The following is a 25,425-nucleotide window of genomic DNA, read 5'->3' as shown; positions in this document are numbered from 1 at the left end:
ATCTTTATATATGTATATAGTATATCTATTTATCCATGTGGGAGTATGTGTGTGCATATGTGTAAAACAAACTGTTTTGAAGAAAGAAGGGTTTGGTTCTCTCTCCGTTTTTTTAAGGAAGCCGAAATTAATAACACTTCTACAGAACTGTGCCATTTTACACTCCAGTTTCTCCCCATTCTTCCTCTGTAGAAATACATATTATAATTTGGTAATCATTTCAGCTAAACCCCAATTGAATTCTGAACCAATTCACCATATACAGTTTTCACTTGGCAACAACTTTTATATTTTAATATATCTTGCTCACTAAAAGATGATCATTTTAAAGCCTATCTAAGCTCTTATTGTTTTACTGATTCGATATATTTATTTGTCTAGATTTTCTCTACAATAAAATGACCAACATTTCATCCACACATGTACTTAAGTGTAATTTCATATTTACTTTATGTGAAGTTCTTATAAATGCATTTATATCCTTCCACAAGTATATTTCCACCTCTGTGACTAGCAATCAGTGTTACTATACAGAAGGCCTTCCTTGATATCAAATAGGACCCAAGAATGGATAAGTTTTTATGCCATATCAGTAGGTTGGTCCCCGCTGATAGATGTTGATAGATGAAATACTTTGGCTATGTAGTCTTTCTTAGAACTGAGTGGTTTTTTATTTATAATAATGTATCTACACTAGCTTGTTGATGAAGTCAACTCTAGATGTTTGCAGAGAATGGGCTTTCACACACAATCCCTCTTCTCCTAGCTTCCACTTAATGTTCTTTCTGTGTACAATGAAATGTTGTTCATGACACTTTCCAAATGTTTCAATGTGAGATCCATTTCTTTCATAACCCTAAGACTTTTAAATTAGTTAATAACTCAAAGGCTTATAACAGGCAGCTTCTATGGATGTGATATGTAAAATTCATTATATACTCTACTTTTCAAAGTTCCCCCTCAAAACAAAAATAATTTGTATTCCTGGGCCTCTCCAAGTAAACAAAGGAATAAAAGTATTCAGAATAATCTGGAGAAAATTAAATCTTCATAAAGTATGACACTCAACCATATTACTTGTACAAGCCAAATATAAAGGGCAATAAGCTACTACTACCACATTTATTAATGTGGAAATCATCCTGCCATTGGGTATTGCGAAACTCTTTTTAACAACTTCTAACAGGTTCCCTTACTTTGAGAAATACATCACAGGAGAAGATCTGCTGACTTTAGCAATAAAATGTACATGTAACTGATGAGTTATGCATATAAATAAAATGAGACTACAGTGGGATCTATTTGGAGAAATATACGAATGAATGATTACATTTCTAATATATCCTCTCATATGTAACAATCACTGTCTAATAAATTTATTGCTGTTATGCAAAAATATAGAACCTAGTCTGAGCTAAAGTATCTCTATCTGTTTTATTTATAAGAAACAATTCTTGAGTGTGACTATGAAGGTGAAGTATTAAACCGCTCTTACTATAAAGCAGAATTACCATGCTGGAACACAGTAAGATTGCTGCTGTTTTCAATAACACGACCTGAAAGTCACAAGTCAGGGTAACTGTGATGAAAACTAGACCCCCAGACAGATCAGCTTCTGTGTTAAATGGTCTGGAAAAGACTCTTTAGGTTTCCACTTCAAAGAACTATTATCTTGTTTCCCTTTCTTACCCCTCTCTAGTCAGAGCCTCTGATAGAAGCACGCAATAAGTTAAAAATAGTCTATTTGAATGGTGTCAACCTGCAAGAAACTGAGTTGACACACAGTGATGGCTGATGTCCAACTCTATTTTGTCCCAAACCTTCTGGTACAGTATAGATTTCCTTGGTGAACTCAATGGTTGACAAGAAGTGGTAATATGTACATCCACCTTAGCACTATCCTGTTTCCCAGAACAACATGATGAACGGTTTGCTGGAGGTTTGGCATGGTTTTCTTGTCAACTAATGGTTCAATATGATCAACACCGAGCCTAGCCCACCATCAACTATTCCCAAACTCCTGCTTAGGGAATTTTCCCTTTCATCTCTGAAAATCTTTGTATTTTAGTGTTATCTCTCTCCTGAAAAGACTAACCCACTACATGGGTAGAAAACACACCTTCTTTTCCCAAGCTGGAGTATTTGAGTAACTCTTAAAAATAATTTTTCTGTACTTCTAACCCTAGTAAGATAGCTTCTAATTTAGTATTTGGGAAGGAATCACCTCCTAACCCCAGTCCTGTATATGTCCTTTTAGATTTTTTTTTTGGATTTTTTTTTATTGATAAAAGAAGAATAAAGAAAAAAAAACAAATTTCCACCTCCTCCCAGCCTCCCATTTCCCTCCCCCTCCTCCCACTCTTCTCCCCCTCCTCCCACTCTTCTCCCCCTCCTCCCACCCCTCCCCTTCCCCCCACTCCTCTCCCCCTCCCTCTCCAGTCCAAAGAGCAGTCAGGGTTCCCTACCCTGTGGTAAGTCCTAGGTCCTCCCCCCTCCGTCCATATCTAGGAAGGTGAACATCCAAACTGGCTAGGCTCCCACCAAGCCAGCAGATTGCATAGGATCAAAACTGCATGCCATTGTCCTTGGCGTCTCATCAGCCCTTTTAAACTTAAAATTATGTATATGCACATGTGTCTGTATGTAGTATATGCATACAAGTTGCGAAGGGAGGCTAAAAGGGGAGTCAGAGCCCCTGAAGGTAGTGTTACATGGGGTTTTTACCTGCTTGATATGGGCTCTGGAACCCCAGCTGAAGCCATATGTGCAAACAATACACATTATTTACTGTCATGGCATCTCTCCAGCTCTTATTGTTTTTACTAATTGACAAGCTACCCTTCACATATATTGATGTTTCCAAATAAGATTCTCCTGTTATAACTCATCCACTTATGGGGGTTCAAAAACAGAGATATGTTGACCCTGAAAGTAAATGAGCAGATCTTACTTAGCCATAGTGATTCACCATTTATGGAGTCTTTACTCTGTGGTAGCTAACATTCTGAGTTCCTTATATAAATAGTTCAACAAATTTCACGTATCGGGGTGATATTTCTTTCAGTCACAGTGTAAATATACGAAAATTGCTACAAGTTAATGAGTATAAAGTTGAGATTGGGTGGGGAGGAGATCCAGAAGAGCTGTAGTAGGTAGTAGGGGACAGGAGTAACAGAGCAACGGATATGGTCTTAAGTACATTGTACTCACATAAGATTATCAAAAAAAGGCTATCCTTGGTGTTTTTGACTTTAGCCATTCTGACAGGTGTAAGATGGTATCTCAAAGTTGTTTTGATTTGCATTTCCCTGATCGCTAAGGAAATTGACTGTGGAGGAAGGGGTACCCTCATCCATTGCTGGTGGGAATGCAATCTTGTGCAACCACTGTGGAAGTCAGTGTTTCGGTTTCTCAGGAAATTCGGGATAAACCTACCCCTGGACCCAGCAATACCACTCTTGGGAATTTACCCAAGAGATGCTCTATCACATGTCAAAAGCATTTGTTCAACTATGTTCATAGCAGTATTATTTGTAATAGCCAGAACCTGGAAACAACCTAGATGCCCTTCAATGGAAGAATGGATGAAGAAAGTATGGAATATATACACACTAGAGTACTACGCTGCGGTAAAAAACAATGACTTCTCGAATTTTGCATGCAAATGGATGGAAATAGAAAACACTATCCTGAGTGAGGTATCCCAGACCCAAAAAGAAGAACATGGGATGTACTCACTCATAATTGGTTTCTAGCCATAAATAGGGGTCACGGAGTCTACAATTGGCGAACCTAAAGAAGCTAAGTAAGAAGGTGAACCCAAGGAAAAACATATAGTTATCCTCTTGGATAAGGGAAGTAGACAAAATTGCCGGGGAGAAAAGTGGGATCTTGGGGGTGGGGTGGGATGGGGGTAAGGGGAGATGGGGAAAGAAAAGGTAGAAGGGAAGGAGGGGGGACTTTGGGAAACAGGAGGATCGGGATAAAGGAAGGTTGGATAGGGGAGCACGGAAACACAATTCTTAGTTAAGGGACCCACGTTAGGGTGGGCAGGAGAATTGACCCTAGAGGGGCTCCCAGGTGCCCAAGCTGAGGTCCCCAGTTAGTTCCTTGGGCAGCTGAGGATAGGGAACCTGAAATGACCCTATCCTAGCGCAAAACTGACGAATATCTTGCATATCATCCTAGAACTTTCATCTGGCGATGGATGGAGATAGAGACAGAGACCCACACTGGAGCAATGGACTGAGCTCCCAAGGTCCCAATGAGGAGCAGAAGGAGGGAGAACATGAGCAAAGAAGTCGGGACCACGAGGGGTGCACCCACCCACTGAGACAGTGGAGCTGATCTACTGGGAGCTCACCAAGTCCAGCTGGACTATTACCAAAAAAGCATGGGATAAAACTGGACTCTCTGAACATAACGAACAATGAGGGCTGATGAGACGCCAAGGACAATGGCACGCAGTTTTGATCCTACGCAATCTGCTGGCTTGGTGGGAGCCTAGCCAGTTTGGATGTTCACCTTCCTAGATATGGACGGAGGGGGGAGGACCTAGGACTCACCACAGGGCAGGGAACCCTGACTGCTCTTTGGACTGGAGAGGGAGGGGGAGAGGAGTGGGGGGAAGGGGAGAGGGGTGGGAGGAGGGGGAGAAGAGTGGGAGGAGGGGGAGAAGAGTGGGAGGAGGGGGAGGGAAAGGGGAGGCTGGGAGGAGGTGGAAATTTGCTTTTTTTTTCTTTATTCTTCTTTTATCAATAAAAAAATAACAAAAAAATAAATAAATAAATAAGATTATCAAAAAAATACAAATTTTAAATCTTTAAAAACCAATGAATGTTCCTGTAGATCATTTACAAGTGGTTACCAGCTGTGAACATTTGACAGCCTCTTTCTGAATTACTGGCTGCACTACAGTGAAGGAGAAGCAGCTTGGCTTTAGGTGGTGAAGACAAGCTAGTGAAGCCGATGTGAAAAGAGCATAGAGGGAAAATGAAGAATCTGAGCAGTTACAAATGGTGAGAATGTAGCTTGGAGGGCACCCAGTGCTCACTAGTTCATTCAAGGATAGATGTTCTCCCATCCTGTTTCATGCTTCAAAGTCTGCAAGGTGAAGAATTTCCCACAACTATAAAGATTTTGTGAATTACAGCTACATCTGACCACGATTTGTCTCTTCTATCTCCTGATCTACTTGGAAGATGGGATCCTACCAATAGTTTCTATCTCTAATTCTCTGCCCCAGTTTCTAGAACATTGTGTGGACAGAGAAGATGCTTGACAATGTTTATTTAGTATGTCTTCCAATTTTTCATTACTATGTTTTCATATTACACTTTATTATATTTACTCATATTTACTATATATTTTTATTAAATGGATGAGTAGAAACCCATGTCACCTTATGTTTATTATTTCTGAATGTACTTAGTCAAATAGGAAATTTCTTATTTGAACTAATGCTTGAATTTATGCTTTTCCTATTTTAGAATCTGATTTGTTATGTTCTACCAGCTTTTACATTTTAAGTCCTCCAAATATTAGGGCTATCACTTGCCTAACTTAATATTCTATTTTAGGTGCAATGTTATTATCTTCACATGGAAAGTGCTTTCAGACTCTCCCACCATCTCCAAACACTCTTGACCATACTACCTATTTTGTGTGTATGCATCAGAGAACAAGACGACACTTGGTATATGTTCTTTTGCCTTCCGTGTAAGGTGAGAAGTATGATAGGTTACATGCATACAACTTTGGTCCCGTAGCTTGACATCATCTTAATTATACAAAATTTTAGGCTAAAAGAACCACATGAGAAAATTTCTTTGAGGAAATGTTAGAATACTATAGCATTTCCCTATTTCTTCATCCTAAGTGAATGACTCAAGTAAGGGTTCCCTATAAGTGGGAAGGTATAAAAGCCTCATTGTTAACACATGCAGTGGAAGCCCACCTAGTGACAGAGAAAGAAACACAAGTCAGACTAGACTCCCACCAAAACCAGAGGTGGTGAGGAAAGGATTCCGTGGTTTCTATGGCAGGTCATGTGGAAGAAGAGAAACATTATAATCGTCTGAGCACAAAGAGACACACTGTGAGATAGAGAAATGAGGGGAGGCGTTGCCTTAGAGAAGAGAGGGGAGGCATTGCCTTGAACACACTGAGACACTTTTCAAGTTTAAATTCTTGCCAGCCAGGGGCATCAGTAAAAATATCATAAATATAATCAGTCACAGAAGGTAGTCTTTTAATATTTTTATGCCACCTTTTCATACTAAAATTTCCCAACTCCAAAACTCTCAGGTAGATATGGAGAGTTAGAAGTTGAATTAGTACCTTTCAGGGTTGACACACAGTGTAGAAATTGTTCACACCCACTATATGTCTCCTAGATTCAACCAGAGCTTAACTGGGAAAGAGTATAAACAAACACATTGAATGCATTTTAGATTTTCAAATATTAAGTAGTGCTGGGTGCTTCCAATGTACAATTTACACTGCTTATAAAACTGATAACCAAGCATCCTATTGGTACCACAGTGATTCAAACGACCCTAAAATTGGTCATGATTTTATTTATGAAAAGATTTCTAGTGGATTTATTACTACAGTTTATACTTTTGCCTGGCAAAGTGCAGCTCTGAGAATAATGATGTACCCTTAAAAAGACAACAGGTTATCAAGTCAGCAAGGTCCCCAGAATATCCGTTGGTATTTGCTGTGAACTCTTTTTTTTTTTTTTTTTTTTGGTTTTTCGTGACAGGGTTTCTCTGTAGCTTTGTTGCCCGTCCCGGAACTAGCTCTTGTAGACCAGGCTGGCCTCGAACTCCCAGAGATCCGCCTGCCTCTGCCTCCCCAGTGCTGGGATTAAAGGCATGCGCCACCACCGCCCGGCCTGCTATGAACTCTTAAACAATAGAATGATCACTCCAGAGACTACAGTTTAAAAAAAAATAAAATTCTGGTAAGAAAGAATTCAAGCTAACACAGCTAGAAGCTAGTTGTTATGTGAGAAAGTCCACAGTTGAGTACGCTACAAATTTATTCCATATTTGTTGCAAATTTACATATCAGATAGATCTATATGCATCCAGTAAGGACTCAGAATATAGACTCCTCATGTGATGAATATACAAATAGCGTATTTCATTTCCATGATTCAAGAAGGGGCGTGTCTCAATTCTCCCCTTACGAAATGTTATACATCCTGACTTAACATTTTTTTCAAGGTTTATTACTATTTTATTTTTAAGAGTGTTTGCTTTCATGGATGTATGTCACCACATTTATACCTTGGAGGCCAGAAGAAATGATCCCTCTAGAGCTAGAGTTACAGAGTGTTGTGAACTGCAATGCAGGTTCTGGGAACTGGACCTGGATCCTCAGGAAGATTAGTAATTGCCCTTAACCATTAAGCTACCTTTCCATCATGTGAGTTCAAACTTTTGTCATTATACAAGCATTTGCATTTTTTATACATCCCCAACACTACACCCTCATCTCTTTGCTGGGATGATGCTGACTAATATGTTTTAGCCCAACACATCTGAGATTAGAAGAGCTGTCTGGAGTTCAGTTTCACAATGTTAATTAAATATATACCAGGAAATACTCATAATCCTACCGTTAAACTGGAGAAAAATGAGAACAGCATCCAGAGTTAGAGACAGGTGGAAATTTTAGGATCCATACCTCTTCTTCTACACTGTTAGGTGTTCAGCTTCACTTAAGAACCTACTGCCAACACCTATCATCAAGATTATTTCTCAGTCTAAATACGAATGTGCAGTACCACTTATTGCTGTGGTTCTCAATCTGTGATCTGAGATTCCTTTGAGGCACAAACAACTCTTTCACAGGGTTCACCTAAGACCATCAGAAAACAGATATTAACATTACAATTCATAACAGTAGCAAAGTTACAGTTAAGATGTAGTAATGAAAATAATTTTATGCCTGGGAGTACCCACAACAGGAGGAACTATATTAAATGGTGGCAGCATAGGAAGGTTGAGAACCACTGTCTTATGGACTTAATTTCCCTATAGTTCTGTTATCTTCTGAAAATCACTCATGTGTACTCAATGATATTAATCACTTTTACCCTTTAATAAAATGTATTTACTCTAAAAGAAATTAGAACAGAAGAAAGACGATGTGATATATAAATGTAAAACCTTTGTAGCTAGTACAGTAAATTGGGGGTCTAACACACAGGGAGTTCATTCTACTAAAACATGAAATGAAAGTAGGAGTTTGGCTAAGTGGTATATGTAGTTGCCTGGAGAAAATAATTTAGCTGGAAATTACTCATTTTAATAGTGGAGATTTTACACTCTATAGTAGATTCCTGAGATGAATAAGCCCACAAATTACATTTTTGAAAACCCTCTACTTCTCAACCAATTATATTTGTGTGAGTACAAAAAAAATTATGGGTAAAGGCTAGGGGCGAGGAAGGACTGAATGCAGGAATTTTCATTTTTGGTGATGAGTAAGTTCATAAAATATATTCCATAGTCAAGTATATAATCAGAAATGAAACTTCCCAGTATCCATTCTGAATGGCTACTCTAAGTTCACTGAGCTGTACAGTTTTCCCATCTGGTTAATTTTGGTGCATGAGATTTTATTTTTGCAACATTTTAAAAATGAAAGTAAAAAAAAAATTAAAGGAAAAGTGTGTTTTAGAAATATTTACAAACCTAACAGGACATGTGTCATGAACAGTGGACAGCAACTGGCAGCAGTCAGGGGTCATGTCACAAGAAATACTGTAACCTAAAAACACAGTTTGCATGAAACACCAGTGGTCACTCCATGACTCCATTCCGAGCACTGGAGAACTGATTGGCTTCAAATGAAGATCCTAACATGAGAACTAGACCACTTGCTTTGTAAAAATAGATGAAATACAATTAAACACTATAGGAACAGAAATAACAAAAGATTAAAAGCAAAATAGCTTTTCTGTTAGTCGATGGATAAAGTGAAGAAAAGAAATTACTGCCGAGAAAAGATTCCTGGTTGAAATTGAAAATAGTAATAAGCTAAGTACAAAGTTAAGAGTGCTAACAATAGTCTATTTTTATTTGATTTTAAAAACTTGGTCATAATCATTTAAGGAAATGATCACCTTAACATAAGAACTAGAGAGAAAAAAAACAGATTGTGCCAGAAGCATTAGGGAACATCAACTAAATCAAGATAAAGTAGAAATAATGTGGCTTATTAATTTTACTAGAGTAGTTAACAGCTCCTGGCTGTTTCAAGGGCTAATGTAGAGATGCTGAATTCCTGGATATCAAGGGAGAGTTACTAGATTTTCTGTCTATTAAAAGCAAGCCCTGCTAATTAAGGGGCTGTCACCTAAACCTCACTGCCCAGAGGGAAGTGAACCATTGAACAATCAATTTACAATCACAGATAACTGAGGACAGAGTAGGGACTGGCATGCCTTCGGAGAACAATTTTGTTTCAAGATAATGAAAGCATGCTACAGAGATGCAGATTCGAGATTGCAGCAGCAGCTCAATTTCATCTAAAATCAGCAACTTGACCTGTTGACCTCAGTGTTATAGTGGAGTGTATGCCAGGAAGGCTGCCGTTAAAAATACTGAAATTAAAATAGACTTTGTTTCAGAGGCAAAACTCTCCTTATGCTACAGATATTTGAGACATTTTTCTCTTTCATTCACAAGGTACTCCAGGTCTCCTGTTTTTACCCAGTTTTGCAGACTGGGTAAGCAACTGATACAGAGGCATCTCTCTGACGAACCTCTGAAGCAGCACAGCTGTGCACATAAATAATCTTATCAGTCACCTCCTAACAAATGGCTGCAGAAGAAACATTGCCAACATAATCACTCCAGTCTGATAATGAATGATAAAAATCAATCTTGGCAACCAATTTAGTGTGTTGATGTATTTGGCATAATTTCCTCAGGATGAACGTGATGGTATTATAACCTACCATGAAGAGGATAATAGTCTTCACCCCTAAATATGACACACATCCACTTGGTTTCAATCTTCTCAAAATTGAATGATATTTTTTTAAGTAATGGTATATCTTTAAAATGAATGTCTAAAGCAAAATACACATACAGCTTTTCACTGGGGATATTGCTACATTTTTTTCTAAAAAACAAAAATTAGTTTAAAATATCAGTCATCTAGACTCAATATTTTATAGAAATGTTATTAAGACAATTCAGGAGTTCAACATTAAAACATCTACTAGTGCTTTAACACATGTCACCAAACTGTTATGAAGATCTGAATTAGAAACTGAAAACTATTAATAGCACTTCTTATGAAGTGAATTTTTACTTTTTACAAAAAAATAAATAAAAATAACAAACAGGAGTGTGTGAGTGGAAAGTGTATTTCATCTTATGATTTAGAAATACTGTTTTTTCCCCTCTCAATCTTATTTTTGGATGAGTAGTGAAGTTTCAGTGAGTTTTCTCACAATCTAATATTCATAAAGTTAAAAAAAAAGATACTTAATAAAAACAACTAGACAGAAGCTAGCAGTTTTGAGGTTAGGGTTGTGTGTGAGTTGGAGACAGATGGACATGATGAAAGCTTTAAATCAACACAAAGTGCCCTCAGAGTGAGATAATAAGAAGGATCAGAATAATCAGAGACTCTGAAAAGGTCTGACTAACCTGTGTGGTAAAGTGCCAACAGTTATGCATCTATTCAGTTCCACCAGAGGAAAGTGAGGAAGGAAAGGAATTCTACACAGAACTTACCTTTTCACCACGTCCTCCCCATTCCAGCAGGGCCGTCCTTCAGCAGCAGCTAATTCAGTGATGCAAAGCTGATCAGCCAGGCCACCATAGAAAGACCTGTGCAGTCTAAGGCTGTTGATGAATTCTCTGAGTGGAAAAAAAAGATAACATTAACCCATAGAGAGGATCCACATAAAAATTACTACAAACTCCTTATAGAATACTATATTTTACTTATTTTTATATATTTAAGACATCTTTCTAACAACCAGTAAAGTTATTTTATAGAAGAATGCCATCTTAATATCTACACTTGTTTTTTGAATAAAAAAGTTTACTGGCTATGAGTCTTATTTTAAAGACAAAAGGTTTTGGATACCATGTACACACACACACACACACACACACACACACACACACACACACACACCACTTCCGTCTCCCTAAATCCTTCCCAAGTCACTGTGTCTAAATACAGAAGCACAAAATATTTTCTATCCTATATGGAAAACATCAGGCTTACAACATGCTAATGAATTGCCTCCTGAATAAAGGTTTATTCAACTTATGTTTCTGAGTCTTTGGTAACAAGGAATACAAAGTAGTAAGTTTTTATTATACATGACTCTAAGCCCTAGATATAAAATATTCCAGAAGTACTACAGTAAAATTTAATAGAGTGAAGAATGTTTAGTATATCAACTAAGGTTTGCTTTTTTATATATTCACATTCTATTTCTCGTGCCCCTGAGGATTATACAAGGGAAAATTCAATGATAATGAAGAATTTTGCATTTTTTTTGCTTAGAAAGCAATGACTTTTGAGTTTTAAAACCAGGACCTAGAAGAACAAAGAAAGTTTGCTTTTCAAATTCAAATGCCAATGTTCAGATAAGCACAATTTATGAAAACTAGGCAGATGTGGTGGACACTTGTAATCTAAGCATACAGGAAGAAGAGACAAAATATCTCAGCGGTTAGCTGGAGAGTTGGAATTGCCATAATCAGAGAGCTCTGGCTTCAGGAAAAAAAAAAACTATCAACACCTAAAGTGGAGGAGAACTTTCAGATGTCCTGTGTATTTGTGATGCATGATTAATAAAAGCTCAGAGACAGAAATTAGGGTTCAACCTGAAGGTCAAAAAAGCAAAATAGGGGGCTGGAGAGATGGCTCAGAGGTTAAGAGCACTGTCTGCTCTTCCAAAGATCATGAGTTCAATTCCCAGCAACCACATGGTGGCTCACAACCATCTATAATGGGATCTGGCACCCTCTTCTGGCCTGCAGACACACATGCAAACAGAATACTGTATACATAATAAATAAAATCTTTTTTTAAAATAAAAAAAGCAAAATAGCCAGCCACTGGCTCTTATCTCTACCTCAGTCAAAACTGAGGATCCTGCCTCCAAAAATCTCAGAAGGAAACTGTGAAAGTTGTCTCCTCCAATCTTATCCTCATCTCCAGTTCTAAAATTAAGGGCATGCTCCACTATTGCCTGGTCTCTATGGCAAGCTAGTGCAGCTACTGGTAATGTGGGATGTCCTTCTGTATATACATTGCTTTTATTGGTTGGTGAATAAAGCTGTTTCAGCCAATGGCTTAGCAGAGTAAGAGTTAGCTAGAAATATTCCTGAGCTGTTGGTCAAACAGTGTTGTAATTAATATAACTTCTCTGTAACTATTCTGCACTGGGCAGCTGGGAAACAAACAAACAGTCTTTGTCTATAAATGGTGCCATTGTGGGGCAACTACATCCACATAAAAAGTGAGATCTTGGGAAGGAATTTTAGACACAAAAGAACAGAGTGAAGCATAGCTTATTGTAGCGACATATTTTTCAGATAGTCTCTGTTTGCTGGCAGTGAGCAGAGGTGCGGCTCCTAAAAAAGAAGGCTTCCTGATTCAGGATAAGCAGCAGAACCTGCACGGCTTCTTTAAGAGAAGACTTCCTGGTTCATGCTGGTAGATTGAGGTCCTGAACTTGAATGGGATCTGTGAGCAACATGTTACAAATTGCCTAATGGCAATATAGACCTACTGTGTGTATGTATGTATGTATATATATATATACACCTGCACATATATGTGCTATGGGTGTGACTAATCCATATATTTACTTTTCTATCATCATGAAGACATTATCTTTTAAATTTGGAAGCATGATACATGCATGAAAAAAGTTAAAAGCTCTTGCTAATTATCCTTCAGTAGTTACGTTACTCATGTCAATTTTTTATCTTGGCCTGGAAACATCACTAAAATATAGAAATCATATATAATTCATATGAGCAATTGAATTGCAATATTTAAAAGGATATGGGAAAGTGTACTCTGTCTGAGCATTTATTTAAAGCACCATCTATCAGGTCCATATAAAAATGTATAAATTCTTCAGACTTCAAACTTAACAGATGGGCTTTGCCTCCTAATTTTGCCCTTTCTCTTTCCCTTCAATTCATTTTCTTTTTTTTTTTAAGTGGATGTAAGTGATTATTTTTTTAATTTATTTATTTATTAAGGATTTCTGCCTCCTCCCCGCAACCGCCTCCCATTTCCCTCCCCCTCCCCCGATCCCGTCACCCTCCCTCATCTGCTCTAAGAGCAATAAGGGTTCCCTGACCTTTGGGAAGCCCAAGGACCGCCCACCTCTATCCAGGTCTCCTAAGGTGAGCATCCAAACTGCCTAGGCTCCCCCAAAGCCAGTACGTGCAGTAGGATCAAAAACCCACTGCGATTGTTCTTGAGTTCTCAGTATTCCTCATTGTCCTCTATGTTCAGCTAGTCCGGATTTGTCCCATGCTTTTTCAGACCCAGGCCAGCTGGCCTTGGTGAGTTCCCGATAGAACATCCCCATTGTCTCAGTGTGTGGGTGCACCCCTCGCGGTCCTGAGGTCCTTGCTCGTGCTCCGTCTCCTTCTGCTCCTGATTTGGACCTTGAGATTTCTGTCCCGTGCTCCTCTGTCTCTGTCTCCTTTCATCGCCTCATGAAGGTTAATATTCATGAGGATGCCTATGTGTTTGTCTTTGGGTTCACCTTCTTACTTAGCTTCTCTAGGAACATGCATTATAAGCCCAATGTCCTTTATTTATGGCTAGAAACCAAATATGAGTGAGTACATCCCATGTTCCTCTTTTTGGGTGTGGCTTACCTCACTCAGGATAGTGTTTTCTATTTCCATCCATTTGTATGCAAAATTCAAGAAGTCCTTGTTTTTTACTGCTGAGTAATACTCTAATATGTATATATTCCATACTTTCTTCATCCATTCTTCCGTTGAAGGGCATCTAGGTTGTTTCCAGGTTCTGGCTATTACAAACAATGCTGCCATGAACATAGTTGAGCATATACTTTTGTTGTATGATAGGGCCTCTCTTGGGTATATTCCCAAGAGTGGTATTGCTGGATCCAGGGGTAGGTTGATTCCGAATTTCCTGAGAAACCGAAACACTGCTTTCCAGAGTGGTTGCACAAGTTTGCATTCCCACCAGCAGTGGGTGAGTGTCCCCCTTTCTTGTCTGGAGGCATTACCATCCCTGACTTCAAACTCTATTATAGAGCTACAGTATTGAAAACAGCCTGGTATTGGCATAAAAACAGAGAAGTCGACCAATGGAATCGAATAGAAGACCCTGACTTTAACCCACAAACCTATGAGCACCTGATTTTCGATAAAGGAGCTAAAAGTATACAATGGAAAAAAGACAGCATTTTCAACAAATTGTGCTGGCAAAACTGGATGTCAATCTGTAAAAGAATGAAAATAGATCCATATCTATCACCATGCACAAAACTCAAGTCCAAATGGATTAAAGACCTCAATATCAGTCCGAACACACTGAACCTAATAGAAGAGAAAGTGGGAAGTACTCTACAACACATGGGCACAGGAGACCACTTCCTACGTATAACCCCAGCAGCACAGACGCTAAGGGCATCATTGAATAAATGGGACCTCCTGAGGCTGAGAAGCTTCTGTAAAGCAAAGGACACTGTCACTAAGACAAAAAGGCAACCCACTTACTGGGAGAAGATTTTCACCAACCCGCAACTGACAAAGGTCTGATCTCCAAAATATATAAAGAAATCAAGAAACTAGACCATAAAAGGCTAATCAATCCAATTATAAAATGGGGCACTGAGCTGAACAGAGAATTCTCAACAGAAGAACTTCAAATGGCCAAAAGACACTTAAGCTCATGCTCAACTTCCCTAGCAATCAGGGAAATGCAAATCAAGACAACTTTAAGATACCATCTTACACCTGTCAGAATGGCTAAAATAAAAAACACCAATGATAGCCTTTGCTGGAGAGGTTGTGGAGAAAGGGGGACATTCAATTCATTTTCTAAGCTGAACTGAGAAGCACCATTGGAAAGTCATGAATAACATTTTTGATGCTTTTAAATACAAAGTAATATAGATAAGAATGTCATATGATGGCCACGGCCTCTTTCCATTCCACCCTGTAACATCTTTTCATGCCAACTATTCTTGCTTCTGGTCACACACTCCAGCCAAAATTCACATTTTTATTGAACCATTTCATAAAATATACCTGCATTGCATGAACAAAATTTATGCTTAGCATGTTCATTTTCTCTATTTAGCTTTGCCTTTGATATCACTATCCATCTGGCCATTCTTCAAAATGCCATTGGCTCCACCTCCCTTCGTCATTGATCCATGCAGCATCTATGGGTTCTTTCTGATTCTCACCCATGTGTTCTTAATAGGCCTAACCTACAATTGTTCCTACTTATAAATATGCCCCCTCTGATGGATGATGTCCCCTCTCACAGCAAAAGCTCTTCCTTGTCCTTCATTTGTTCTGAGGGTTTGATCAGCATTAACACCCAATAGATCCTCAAATGCTTGGTAAATTAGCCCTAGGTGATGTCATGGTTTTTACTAGTTTCCAGAATTGAAAATTAGTACTATATTCTTTTTTGAAAAGATCCCTTAAAACCCTTAGAATTCTTTAAACCATAGGACCTACTTCTAGATCGTGAAGAATCAGTGCATGCTCCTAGTATAGTCTATCAAAATGTTAGATGTCTAAATATCAAGATTACAAACTCAGTAGCAATCCCAGGAAATGAACTACATTGAAATATAATAACCCATTAATATTTAGTGTAGGGATAAGTCCCGCCCCTAAGGGGGCATGTTCGCCTTGGGCTAATGTTTGCCTATAAATTTGGTGAGCGTGCTCCCAGCCGTTGCTTCTGCTTTCCTGGTCTCTGCTGGAAGGGTGGTTCTGTAAGTCTATTTCTCCATTAATGCTGTATATATATTTTTACAATCTGTCTGCATTCGCTTACGTCGTTACAATTTAGCCTCACTGTGTATTAAGATCCTATAGCATTCCATCACAGATGCCCTCATTATGAATTAGAAAGAACCTGAAGAAGCCATGCATTTGAGTAGCTCCCTCTCCTATCTGTATGATGTCATCACATGGGAAAAAACTTAAACTATACAGGGAGGATTGTTGAGTTGGCTTAGCTGGTAAAGGCCCCTGCCAGCAAAACTAATGACTTGAGTTCAATCCAGAGACACACTTGGTAGGGAAGAATCAACCCCAGGATCTCCTTAGGCCTCTTCCACAACAGCATATATGAAATATCAATTATCAATGTCAGAAAAAAAGTTAAAGGTTTTAAAAATCAAAATTTTATCTCTGTCTCCTTGCATCGCTTGCTGAAGGTTAATATTCAGGAGGATGCCTATATGTTTTTCTTTGGGTTCTCCTTATTTAGCTTCTCTAGGATCACTAATTATAAGCTCAATGTCCTTGGTTTATGGCTAGAAACCAAATATGAGTGAGTACATCCCATGTTCCTCTTTTTGGGTGTGGCTTACCTCACTCAGGATAGTGTTTTCTATTTCCATCCATTTGTATGCAAAATTCATGAAGTCCTTGTTTTTTATTGCTGAGTAGTACTCTAATATGTATAAATTCCATACTTTCTTCATCCATTCTTCCATTGAAGGGCATCTAGGTTGTTTCAAGAACAATGGCAATGGGTTTCTGATCCTACTGCACGCACTGGCTTTGTGGGAGCCTAGGCAGTTTGGATGCTCAACTTACTAGACCTGGATGGAGGTGGGGGTTCCTTGGACTTCCCACAGGACAGGGAACCCTGATTGCTTTTCGGGCTGGGGGGAGACTTAATTGGGGGAGGGGGAGGGAAATGGGAGGCGGTGGCGGGGAAGAGACAGAAATCTTTAATAAATAAATAAATTTAAAAAAAAGAAAAATTTTAAAATATTAAGTAGAGGAGTACTTCTATAGTTCCAATAATTTATGGATATTATCACATTAAGAAAGCAAAAATATCACTTATATGTATGTTGCTATGATAGAAAACAGATGTGTTATCTTTGTGAAAATCTGCACTGAGAATATAGTATGTTCAGATAGGAATGTTGAGATAGGAATAATATATGTGAAACACCTATATATCTGAAATGTGCAGCCAAGGAAGCAGAGAGCAGAGGAAATTCTAATCACTAGCTAACGACCAGACTTGTGCAGTGCTGGCTCAGTAAAGAAAAGGTCTATAACACAATTGCTCATTCATAGCCTGCGGCCTTGTTTGCCCTGAGCTTACTGAAGACAGGGGAGAAACATGGACTAGCATAGTTATTGCTTCATTGCTTTTCATGCCCTTGAGGCCAACAGTACCAGAAGAGTCTCCTGATACATCACATACTAAAATATATAAAAGGAAATGCAACCCATCTCTGAATTGTTTTTCGTGGTGTGTTGACGTGGTCATGCTCAGTTACTACTATAAAATAGAATAACACTTTCAATGGGGCATAATACAGTAATTGCCTTTAATAACAAAAGCAACATTTTTCACTGAGCAATAAAATAAGTCAAAGGTTTTTATCTGAAGATCAAGTGAATGAGTTTCTTTGTAGTGTTGCACCCTTCCTGGCATAAGCAAAATTGACCTTGACAGGCTGATGTTTACCCTTTCCCAACTTTCACTACATGGATATTAACAAGCACTCAGACAGAGGGGGGAACATTAGAAAGACAGTATATATGGACAATTTAGTTCTACAAAATTGGTACCAAGCTATTCCCACACTTAACTGGGTAACATGAACCCCTGAAACTCCACAAATATATATCACATTTAAGTATAAATAGTTGTACAGTATTTTATAAATTGTATATAGTCACACATACATTCTAATAAAATACGTTATTAAACTAACTTTTAATTATAAGTTTGACATATGCCTCATACATTGGGTGTGAAGTCCAAATAAAGTTAGACTTTGTTCGTCTAGAGAACCACGTGTCTTTAACCATGTGACTCTAATTTACATTTGGGTTTGCATTGCATTTGATTAGGCATTTCTAAAAATAAAGTTTTATTCCACTATCCTTATCTTGTGGCAGTTTGTTTCCTTTAAGCCATTTATATATTGTCATGTGTTGTATATCATCTCTATCTTTTCTACTGGAGACAGTAGGCACTATTTCTAATTTGGACCAAAGCTAATTATCTGGGAAAATATTGGAAAAGAATCACATTTCCAAATGGAGCTTTCCTCTGTGTAATGTCTCCAACCACATGTTTCTTTATTTAATGACATGTATTGATTTTTTTCTCTTACCCATAAAGTCAGTCCACACATAATACAGAACCCAAATTAAAAGCAGTACCTTGCCCACTGTTTGAAAATATCTGTAGAACAAAGGTCAAATGTGCAGTTTGCTAGTTAATGGCCTGAGGCAAAGTTAAGGTTAATGTGGCACTAATGAGCAGGCTCAACCCTGTAGAGATGTCTGACCACAGCTGTCAAACAGTCGGCATTTAAAATGTCAGTCTCCAGCTCAGCAGAGGAAATATATAATTACATGCTTCGAGATAAGAACTATTTTCTCTTGCTGTTCTGAATCTATATTTAATCATTTAACTTTATTCTCACCTAAGTCATTCTATTTGAAAAAAAAAATATTTTTAGATTTCTATCCCACAGCACTTGAAACTAGTTCAGTGTGTGTGCAATGTATGTAGTTTGATGAACCAAAGGAACAGTTGAAATCTAGGTTTCCCAGCCCAGAGAAATACATGGTCACCATTTCCTAGGAACCAATGCTTTCCACTAATCACAAACAGAGTGTGTTTCAAAAATGTTAAGTCTATGATAACGGTTTTGTTTTTAATATGTTTGTATCACCCAAGGAACTCCTGGGGTCTGTTCTCTGAACCCTATCTGAACCCACTTCCCATCATGGAACTGTGACCTAAGGTTTGTTCAGCATCATTTGCAGAGCCTTTTTTCCTTTCTGGTTAAATGATTCCAGGTTTTCCCATCCTTACAGGAAGTTTTGTTCACCTGACATGATTTCATTTTGTTAAGGACTGACAGGGATTCCTCTACAATCCAAAAGAGATGAAATTGATGGTAAGAGAAGAAGCAACATGGAAAGAAATGGGGGATAAATGAATTCTAAGAAATTTACAAATATCTTTCCACATCCTTTCTGGCAGCTCTTTTCTGACAGGAGCTCCATGATGAGGCTTCTCCTGTAGTTTTAGTTTAGCCCTGAGCTGACAGTCTACAGCCAGCAGCAAGGATAAAACAAGGCATCCCCACACTATCCTTCATCATCCCAATAAGAAACATGCGTTTTGAATGCATTTTCCTCTTGTGTGATTTAAAACCCACCAAGAAAATAAAAAAGTGGGCATTCAAGCCTAGATCTAATATCACTATTCTGTATTATGAAAATCTACCTTAAAAGGTGTTGATCATGTTCTTCATTAAAAGAGACTTTAATGTTTTAACATCAAACATTAAAAAGAAAAGAAAAGAAATGAAAAACTTGATCAGATGGAAAAGATTTAAAACAATTCTGGCCACCATAAAAACACAGGGTATCCACTCAAGGAAAAAGATGTAATTTCTTTACAACGTAACTTTTATTCATTTCAATTGAAGTTGCAGCTACTGTGGCAAATTCTACTTGTTGGAATGAGAATGCCAATTTATTCATAACTTGGTCAAAAGCATCAAGAAAGTTAAGTGAAATGGTACATCTGCAACACTCTTGATTCTAATTCAGGACACTCCACAAATAACTATTACCTTCATTTTGAGATTGTATAATCTACCTACATTGGGGAGAATAGTATGTAGTATGTGGTATATATACTTGCTCATGTGAATGAACTACTAGAGTTAGACAGATAGAAAGGCAGACAGATGGGGTCAGGTTTGATGACTAAGTAATAAAGATAGAGCTTGTGTAAAGTAGCCAGCTTCATCTACACACTCCTGAGCTGAGACAAAATAAGTTAAGCTGAGCTGAGCAACTTAAGTTAAAATTAAATAGACAGACAAACAGACATGATGGGCTTTTTGTCTCCCTCAATTAGGATCCAGCCTGCTGATTACCAAAATATCTCTTTGTTCATATTGATCAGCACTAAGTTAGGGGAAGAAAACCCTTCAAAGACTTTAAGTGATACAGCTATCAAAGAGAAACTGGATTTTTTCTGGTGCTCCCAGCTCCTCTGCTTCTGCACCGATGGTCTGTCAGTGTGCTTGCTCTGTGTGTTGTGCAAGAAATGTGAGAGTATGAGTGTGTAAGTGTGAGTATATGAGGAGAGAGGTAAGAGAGGGTGAGAGAGGCTGAGAGGGAGGAGAGAGAACGAGAAGAAGAGAGAAGAGGAAAGTGGGGAAGAGAAATGGAGAAAGGAGGGAGAGAGAAGGGGAGAAGGAATACAGCATTTTATGTCAAGTCTTGGATATTTCTTTTATTGGTACTTAGGAGTAAAGTTAGACTGGATAATACTGTGGCTTCTTATAATTAGAATATTAATAAATTACTTTCCTTTATTCTTTTTTGCATATGGACTATTTCTGCTATTTCTCATTTTTACTTCTTTATTATTATCTAATATCCCTTATTATATATAAAAGTAATTTTTCAGATCAGGACTCTATTTACTTAATAAAAATTGTTTACCAAGGCTCTTTGACTCCTAAGCAGGGAAGAGGTATGGAGCAGGAAACAGGAACTATATTCCATTTAATATAAAATCACTTCCTAGGTGAAATTCTGGCACCACAGTTTGCTAGCTAGGAATTCACAATGTCCCAGTAGGAGGCCTGTCTGTGTGTTTGTGAAAGTCATGGCAGAAGTTACTGCACACTGCTGTAGCCTAAACAGGGACTAGATTTTAACATTACAGTATTTTACTGATTTTATTGAGCTATACACTTTCCTCTGTTCCCCTTGCCTCTTCCCTCCTCTCCAATCCTCTCTCATGGTCCCCACAGTCCAAATTTACTCAGGAGATCTTGTCTTTTTCTACTTCCCTTATAGTTTAGATCTATGTATATCTTTCTTAGGGTCCTCTATGTTGTCTAGGTTTTCTGAGATTGTGATTTGTAGGCTGGTTTTCTTTGCTTTATGTTTAAAAGCAACATATGAGTGAGTACATATAATAATTGTCTTTCTGGGTCTGGGTTACCTTACTCAATATGATGTTTTCTAGCCCCATCCATTGCCTGCAAATTTCAAGATGTCATTATTTTTTTCTGCTGTGTAGTACTCCATTGTGTAAATGTACCACATTTTCCTTATCCATTCTTTGGTTGAGGGGCATTTAGGTTGTTTCCAGATTCTGGCTATGACAAACAATGCTGCTATGAACATAGTTGAGCATAGAGAAGATTAGTGAGCAGGAGTCAACATGTGTAACTGTTTTACTGAATTAAAACATCCAAAATATATTCAACCTGATGGAAATTAAAGTTTTCTATTCTTCTTGTATTTTTTTCATTTGTGTGTGTGTGTGTGTGTGTGTGTGTGTGTGTGTGTGTGTGTATCAGGATTGGTTTTAATGGAAAACTATACACAAAGCCAAATAAGATGAAGGCTATATATCCAGTGAGCCTGTTCAATTTACAAGATCCGAAAGTTGTAATATTTGATTTATAACAAGATTCTTGGTAGTGGAAGGTAAACCAATATAGCAAGAGAAGAGTCTTAGTTCTATTGATTTCAAAAGTCATCAAAGAAGAGTCATATTTTCTAGAATGTGGCCTGACATGTCTATTAACTCTACAAATGTGAGTCTAAGCATAAAGAATTACCCTGAAACTTGCTTTAAAACTCCATTTTTTCCACTTCCAAGAGAACCAAACCACATGTGATTCTAAAGACACCAGGGAACAGTGCTCTGATTTCTTTCTTAGGGGGAAAGTTAATGAATAAATACTAAATAATAGAACTGTCTCTATTAAATGATACAATCCTACACTAGGCACACATTTGTTTTACCATTGTAAAGACAGTTGGGAAAATTACAACTTTGGTGTCTCCTTTAGACAGGCAATGGGAAACAGTGCTATTATAGTACCTCTTGGCCCTTCCTGTTCTCCATTTCCCTACTGCATGCTTGTGTCTTTAAAACACTTCAAAGGTCATTGACAGACATACAGTGTTAGAAATATTCTTTGCCTTGCCCAAAAAAGTAGAACATAAAGCTTGAATGTTTGGAGGACCATGCTGCTTCAAATGCAAGTAATGTTTCTCCATTTGAACAAAGACAAGCTTCGTTTACTGCCTACTTGCCTCCAATAGGCTGTTTAAAAATCCTGAAATGACTTATGTATTCATAAACGTCATCTGTTTCCACATGTCATGAGCTTGTATAGAAGAAAGAAATGAGGGGAAGAAGGAAGGAAGGGAGGTAAAGGAAAGAAAGTAAGGAGAAGGGGGGAACAGAATTTTCTTGTGTGTCATTTAGCAAGAATTCCATTCACAGCTTGATTTCCTTGCAGGGGGATATTTTGAGGCTAAAAATGAGACAATTCAACTGTCACATTATAACCACCATTGAAAGCCCCAGGTATACCTGAGAAATCTATTACTTGGAAATCGATTTTTGGAGAAAGAGTTTGAGATCTGTCCAACGTAAAGGATTTTCCTTTTCATGGTTTGAAGCATATTTTCTTATTCTTCCTATAGTGAGAAATATGTGAAAAATTGTTTCCACTCATTTAATCCTCAAAATGGCCAGGTGTACTATTACAGACATCCCAGATTAACACAATGAACAATGCTTAGGAGAGCATCAACGGAGCGTGAAAATTTACAGTATTCGTGATGTTCCCTGACATAAGCCTATAGTCATCCAAACAAGTGAGCAATGAGAGCTCTCACTCAGCAGTAATAGCTTCATAGTTTTCTACAGCATTCAGTACTTGTCAGTCAAAGCAAAGAAATGAAAATCTATTAGATATTAAACCTGCATGTACATAGCCACCATCCAAGGCCTATTCTAATTGTAATGTGGAATTACATCAACTGTTGGACACTATCTCTCCCCTTTCATGACAAAAGGCGGTCAGTGTCCATTTAGTTATGTACGGGCTAGCATTAAATTAAGATGTCTTATGCAATGGCTGGGAGGTTTCCCGTGAGCAAAGAGAAAATAAAAGACAGTTGTGTGTGTATGTGTGTGCATGTGTGTTTAAGGACATCGTTCTCTGAATATTAGTTTCATCTGGAGCAAATTGCTTTTCACGACAACACGGCTCTCTCTGTGCTTGTTTATGAGCCTGTCTCTGGGAAGGCTTTATCAGTTCTCTGTGGGGTACATGACCCCCAAAGGTTCAGACCCAGGATCCTAAACCTCTGCCATATGTTTGCTCTGCCTTCTGGCATTAGGTGCTTCCTGTAGGCCTGAGCTCTGACCCCTGCAGTTCCTCATCTTCATTACTCATGTAGGTCTCCGCTCTGGCCTGCTTGTGACTCTGCTCCCTCCTTCCATGCTCCTCTCCAGCCTCACCTCTGGCACCCTGTCTGAAGCTCTGCTCAGGTCTGGCTTGCCCTGGAAGTACTTACTTAGTACCACCACTCGCTAAGTGCTGTTTTAAATTAAACAGAAATTTTCTCATCCAAAGAGCATGACCTTTATTTTACTAAATTAAACTTTCAGGTAATAAATAATAATGACACCTCAAAGGGCTTACTTCCTTTTAGGAAACAGATTGTAAATTGCATTCTTTATTATTAAAAAAGATAGTAAATTCTTCTCAGAAGTTTCTTTTTTTCTGTGCTATGTATGTATTTATGCATAGAATACTTACATTTCTAATGTTACCTTTAACCCAGTGTATTTATTTGATTTATTTATCATTTAAAAATTACATAGAGCCAGTATTCTGTAGAATTATCAAGTTTAACTTATTTTATTTTATTAATAAGCATTATAATTTATTCAGCAATTATAAACTCATGTGTTTTAAGAAACTGATCCATTTAATGCAAATTTATTTTATTTGTATTGTTAACAAACCTAATAAGATTTACTGTTCTTATTGAGTATATGTAAAATTTCCCCATACACTTAATATATTGGGTTTATATATATATGGATATGATTTGCTTTAGTTAACAACGGCATTCCCAATCAACACGATAGCCTTGCTTATTGGTCTCTATAAGCACTGCAATGTCAAGAGTCGATTTCAGTTTCAATTTTTAATAAATATAGCTTCTATTAATCCAAGTGAAAAAAGCTCACCCAAATCACAATAAACACAGTTTAAAAAAGGATATTCTGGGTATGATGTTCCAATGAGAAATTTTTTAAGGAATCATATTTTGTTTCAAAGATTAAATATACACCAAGTATTAAAGGTCCTCCTACTCCTACTTGGACACCAAAATCATACATGACGCTATCTAAATTTTGCAAAGCACCTAGGAGCGTCTCTCTCACTCAAACACACAGGGTGCATGCAGACAATCCCTTCATCACATGTTCTGCCTTGAGAAACTTGGGTAATTGGAAAGCATGCTGGTGAACAGATGGGACCCTGGTGTTGAGGCTGTGTCTTAATTTATTGTCCTGGGGTTTTCCTAATTACCCACTTAATTGGCACAGCCACACCACTTTGAAATAATAATGTTCAGCTAATTATCACTGACTTAAGCTTGCTAATAGCTTATTCTTACCAGCTAACTTCAAGAAATCAAGCAGGGAACAGGAAGTGCCACAGGGAAAATCGCTTTGCCTGGAATGACTGAGACAGCTATATGAGTGCTGCGTCCCCTGTGCTGGTTTGATGAGGAAAGGGTTACAGTTTCTAGCTGAAACTTTCCTGATGGAGCTATGGCGAGCTCCATAACCAGCACATAGCAAACATTCAGTCTTCTCAAAAAATGAGTTTGCTCATTTTTTGTAGAATATAAAAAGCATAATGTAACAGGCTAAATCTAGATAATTACATCTCCAGAAACAAACACATTCCCACCATATAGCTCAGATCTCTTCTTCCCAATGGTGATGTTTGCACAGTCCACAAAGTACCTTAGCCCAACTCTTATACAGAGTCATGTTTAATATGCAAATAGTTGTTGTCAAATCTTAGAACAAAGAAAGCACACACATACACAAGGAAAGGAGTTTTGCTGTTGCTGCTGCTTTTTGTTCGTCTTGTCTTGTTTTTGTTTTGTGTTTTGTTGTTGTGGTTGTTTATGAATATAGGGGAGAAAAGACAAAGGAGATAATTGATTAGGATTTTGAACTATGACATATAGGAGACAAAGTTATTTAGAAATTGAGTTTCTATTAATTTATACGTGGTCTGTATTTTTTTTCTGGGTGCTTTTGATAAATTTAGACATC

General features: G+C 37.9%; 1 protein-coding gene across 5 annotated transcripts in view; it reads right to left on the bottom strand.

Annotated features, from left to right (window-relative positions):
• Positions 1-25,425, bottom strand: part of Gpc5 (glypican 5) — a 1,110,053-nt gene that overhangs the window by 828,469 nt on the left and 256,159 nt on the right. For all 5 annotated transcript variants that reach the window (XR_012907933.1, XM_075949575.1, XM_075949572.1 and 2 more), the window contains exon 5: positions 10,764-10,889. Coding sequence is in view for 4 of the 5 variants with exons in the window: in XM_075949575.1 (XP_075805690.1) it covers positions 10,764-10,889 (126 nt within the window). In the remaining variant the exon portion in view is untranslated. The remainder of the gene's footprint in view (positions 1-10,763; positions 10,890-25,425) is intronic.

Source organism: Microtus pennsylvanicus, chromosome 15 (genome assembly GCF_037038515.1).
Source record: "Microtus pennsylvanicus isolate mMicPen1 chromosome 15, mMicPen1.hap1, whole genome shotgun sequence".
In the NCBI taxonomy this organism is placed as follows: domain Eukaryota; kingdom Metazoa; phylum Chordata; class Mammalia; order Rodentia; family Cricetidae; genus Microtus; species Microtus pennsylvanicus.
Note: the sequence above shows the minus strand (reverse complement) of the source record. Positions and strands in the feature narration are given on the sequence as shown.